Source organism: Neomonachus schauinslandi, chromosome 16, assembly GCF_002201575.2.
Source record: "Neomonachus schauinslandi chromosome 16, ASM220157v2, whole genome shotgun sequence".
NCBI classification, from domain to species: domain Eukaryota; kingdom Metazoa; phylum Chordata; class Mammalia; order Carnivora; family Phocidae; genus Neomonachus; species Neomonachus schauinslandi.
The window spans coordinates 1,787,148-1,791,803 of NC_058418.1; the positions used below are offsets into that span (position 1 = coordinate 1,787,148).

The 4,656-nt window shown below is 56.0% G+C and overlaps 1 protein-coding gene across 1 annotated transcript in view; it reads left to right on the plus strand.

The window, feature by feature from the left end:
- Positions 1 to 401: 401 nt before the first annotated feature.
- LOC110573661 (zinc finger protein 479-like) overlaps positions 402 to 4,656 on the plus strand; it is an 11,406-nt gene continuing 7,151 nt past the window's right edge. The window contains exons 1-2 of the mRNA XM_021682280.1: positions 402 to 435; positions 2,722 to 2,813. Coding sequence (XP_021537955.1) covers positions 402 to 435; positions 2,722 to 2,813 — 126 coding nt within the window. The remainder of the gene's footprint in view (positions 436 to 2,721; positions 2,814 to 4,656) is intronic.

Here is a 4,656-nt window from a genome sequence, read left to right on the forward strand (position 1 = left end):
GAGTGCCTGCCGTGATGCCAGGCACCGGAGGCCCCCCTGATGCCTGGGTAACCCAGCTTCACCATCAGGGCCCCAGCACTTCGTATCACGAGCCCCAGGCCCCACGAGCCCCTGCCTCGGCCTTGCCGGGCGCCATGCCACACTCCCCGTAAAGCATCCAGTTGGCCTTGAAGGCGATCTGCGAGGGAGGTGTAGCTAACACCTCTCCTCCACAGTTGAGGACACAAAACGGTGGGGGGGTGACGTCACCTGCCCAGGACCACCCGGCTTCCCCAGAGCTGGGACTAGAACCCGGGCCCTCCATCGCTGCGGCCCACCCCTAACTGCTCTGGTCTCTGCCCCTAGGAGAGGCCTGTGCCGTACGGGATACTGCACCTCGGCATCGCAGAGCGCGGGGCGCTATGGAGGTGAAGACCCAGCCGCCTGGCAAAGGAGGTAAGAGAAACACAGGATGGAAAACTGGGCAGGTGGGAGGGGGCAGGCCTCTAGGGCCTGGTGATGGCGGGAGGATTTACTCTGGAGACCGGCCCCCAGCCCCACACACCACCCACTGGCTTCTCCTGGGGTGGGAGGGTGCAGAGGGGCCCCCGGGATGGACTGTCCCCGACACAACATCATGTCAGTGGATCCTGGGCACTCCTCTGCTTGGAGCCTGCAGGGGTGTCTTCGGGGAGCCAGAAGCAACCTGGGCTCCTCATTGTGACCCTGCAATCAGTTGCCCATTCAGGGGGCCACAGAGTCACCTAGGTGGGAGATGATGGAGGTCCAACCCACGGAGATGGTGGAGGGAATGGGCAGGAGTGGGCCAGTTTGGGGTCCTGCTGGCGGCCTGGCTGGATGAGGGAGGGCTGTTGGTTTGCCGGGATGCTTCCTGTTTTAAGCCTTTTTATGTGTAGGGCGCCTGGGTAAGCGTCTGCCTTCAGCTCAGGTCATGATCCCAGGCTCCTGGGATGGAGCCCCGCATTGGGCTCTCTGCTCAGCGAGGAGCCTGCTTCTCCCTCTGCCTGCCACTCCCCCAGCTTGTAATCTCTCTCTCTCTCTCTCTCTCTCTCTCTCTCACACTCTGTCTCTCAAATAAATAAAGTCTTTTTAAAAAACCACTTTTGATGTGGAAATAATTTATATTCACTGGAAGTTGCCATAATAGTAGAGAGGTCCCATGGACCTTCATCCCATTTCCCCAAATGGTCATGTCTTAAGCAGTGATAGTACAATGCTGAACGAGGAAATACATCTTGACCCAATGCATGTGTATTTCTTAGGGTCAGGTTCTCACATTTGTCGCTGAGTGTGACCATCACCCCAATCAACATACAGAACTGTTCTGTCACCACAGAGATCTCCCTGGAGCTGCCCCCTTCACTGTCCCTCCCCCTCCCCCATGTGGCTGTGACAAATCCTCTCCATCTCTGTGATTCTGTCATTTTGGGAACCCTGTATCAACAGAACCATGCAGCTGGTGACCTTCTGAGATTCACTTTTCCCCCCTCGGCACAGTGCCCCGGAAAGCCATCCGGGCTGCTGTGGGCACCCTCACTTCATCCCTCTTTATTGCTCAGTGGGGTTCCGTGACGTAGCTATCCCCTGAAGGGACACCAGGGTTGTTTCCAGTTGCTGGCTATTGCGACTAGAGGTTTTTGTGTGAATGTGTGTTTTCATTTTGCTGGCAGAAATGCTCAGGCGTGCGATCGTTCACCAACAGATCAGCCAGACAAACAAGATGTGTTGGGATGTTGTGTTTTAAAATCTAAGAAACCACTTTCCCTCATATCCTCAGGAAATTACCCACAAACACTGATCCAGGAAGAAACGTGGCCCAAACCACTGTTGCTCTGTGGCAAGTGGTATCCTGTCTTCCACTCCTGCCTCCACCAAACTGTTCCCCGTTGAGCAGGCCAAGGAATCTTATAAAAATGAGGATCAGGTCCTGTCAGACCTCTTAAGCTGGAGAATGATACAAACTCTGTATAGGGGCCCCGGTGGCCCCGAGGGACGGGACCCTGCTGGCCTGCCTTCATCATACCCATCTCTCTCCCTCCAATTCAACAGACTCCGGTCACCCTGGCCTCCTAGCTTTGCCTTTAACATCCCACCTCAGGGCCTTTGCACGTGCTGTTTCCCTGCCCAAGAATGTTCTCCCATCATATGCTCACTTGGCCATCTCCTTCTCAAAATGAAAGTCAAAACAAAGTCATCAGCATCCAGGGATTTGCCTTCATTCCAACCTAGTTTATTTTTGTCACTGTGTCTGTCACTCTCTGGTATTTTCTAGTGTACTGATTTGGTTTTGGTCTCTCTGCCTCTCTCAAATGTGAGTATTTGAGATCCTGGGAGTTCTAGTCTACCACAGACTCCAGTGCCCCCATTGTCTTACCCCAACCCCTTCACTCACTGACATTTCCTGCCAACACATGTTCCCTTTTGACCTTTGGGATGCAGTTTAACACATGTCTTAGGGCACCCCTGTGCAACCTTGAGCAAATATCTTAACCTCTCTGTGCCCAGGTTCTCATCTGTAAAGTGGGATGATGATGGTAGCCATCTTGTAGCGTTATTATGAAAAACCAAATAAGGTGATACCTGTGTAGTATTTAGAAGACAGCCTGGCACACAACAAGTCTTGATCCATGTTAGCTCTTGTGGGTTTCATTATTGGGATTTTATTGAGTTTCCCTACCCACAGAGGGCAGAATGACCTCATTACTCCTTCTTCCTTCCCAGTCCTGCCTTCTCAGAGCCCTGCTCCTACTTCAGAGAAGCTCTCCAAAAAGAAGGGAAGAATGCCAGTCAGATTCCTGCCGGCCTGGAGCACGGTAAGCCTTCTCCCTTTGACCAGAGGGCCCCTCAGTTCTGAGAGGTCAGGCGCATCTGCCACCCTCTCTGCCCGGCAGACACCCTCGGGTGGCAGGGCCCCCCTTGCACCCCCACAAAAGGCTATGGCCCCATCCCATGGGGGATGGTTTTCCTGGGCCTCTTTCCTGCCTTCTCTTCCCTAATTTCTACCTCCGCTGGAATGTCACCTCCTCCAGGAAGCCTCCCTGCTCACTTCCTCCTCATCACTCCGTAACGCCTTGCCTTGCTTAATTTTCTTCAGAGTAGTTATTGCTGTGTGACGCAACCACGAGAACAGAAGGCTGGGACAAGACAGTGACACTGGCAGTGGCTGAAACCGTGTTTGGGTGTCAGCCCCGGAGGGGTGGGTGGAGGCCAGCATCCTGCAATCCACAGCAAACAATGATCTGGCCCCCGGATGATCTCACCGGTGCAGAGCCGAGAAAGCCCGGAATAGGGATGGGCTGCTTCTGCAAAGAAAGGGGCATTAAGTGCAGGCACCACCCTCGTGGCCCTTCTGTGCCTCACAGCTGTGAACGGCAGCCTGGCGCAGCGGAGGGCGAAAACTCGGAGTCTGACTGCAGGGTCACATCCCCCCTCAGCCACTCACAGTTGTGGGACCTGGGACTAGTTCCGGAACAACTCCGGGCCCACTGCAGTTTGCTCATCTGTAAAATGGGGCTACAAGGTTTACCATGGTCCAGGGGTTATTCTGAAGAGTGAATGAACTCGCGTCTGTGCTGTTTTTAGAAAGCGCCTGGCCTGTAAGGGTTTGTAACATGAATGGTGGCAGATTCCTGTCCCCCGAGAAGGGTATGTTGGCATCTCTACTTGACACCCCCATATCCCCCCAACTCTGTGTCTCATCATAACGAGCGGGGCAAGTTACTGGTGCTTTCTGGCCCCGTTTCCTCGTCTGTAGAATGCAGAAAGCACGGAGGCTACCTCCTGAGGACGAAATGGGACAATGACCGGTCAGGCCGGCAGGGGAGGAAAGTGCTAGAGGTCACAGCCCTACCAGAAACCGCTACAGCTGTGCACACCGAGGAGGGCTGTTTCCTGTTGGAAAAGCAGCGTTTACATTTGTATGAAAGCAGATAGTTTTAAGAAACCGGCTGAGGCAAGAGTTGTAGCGGCTGAGGTTCCGGCCCTTACTAAAGCGCCGTGTGCTGTCACGGATTCTGTTTTTGGACTGTCCTGTTGAACGCTCACACTCCCCCGCCAGGAGGCAGCACTACTCTTTATCCTGACCATTTTACAGATGCGGAGACTGAGGCGCCAGAAGGCAAGTCCCCAGCCGGCGCACCGCCAGGCAGGAGGCAGAGCCCTCTGTCCGGCCCCCACGCTGAGGGGCGCGGATCCCACTCCGGGAGCGAACACTGTCCCCTGTCTGCTCTGCTCTCTCCCCTTCCAGCTGCTCCCCTTGCTTCAGCTCCTCCTTGCACACTGTGGAATGCTCTGCAGGGCCTTCCCCTCCCAGCCTTTCCCAGCGTTTTGGGAAATGCACGCGGGTGCGCATCCCCCGTGCCTTCGGGGTGTTCTCTGCGGCCACGGCCCCTGCACCCCTCTTCACCTGTGGCCCTCCGCACCTGTGCCCCTGTACTCCTGTGCCACTCTACACCTGCGCCCCTCTGCACCTGTGCCCCTCTGCACCTGCGGCCCTCTGCACCTGCGGCCCTCTGCACCTGCGGCCCTCTGCACCTGCAGCCCTCCACACCTGCGCCCCTCTGCGCCCGTGCTCCTGTGCCCCTCTGCACCTGTGCCCCTCTGCACCTGCGCCCCTCTGCACCTGTGCCCCTCTGCACCTGCGCCCCTCTGCACCTG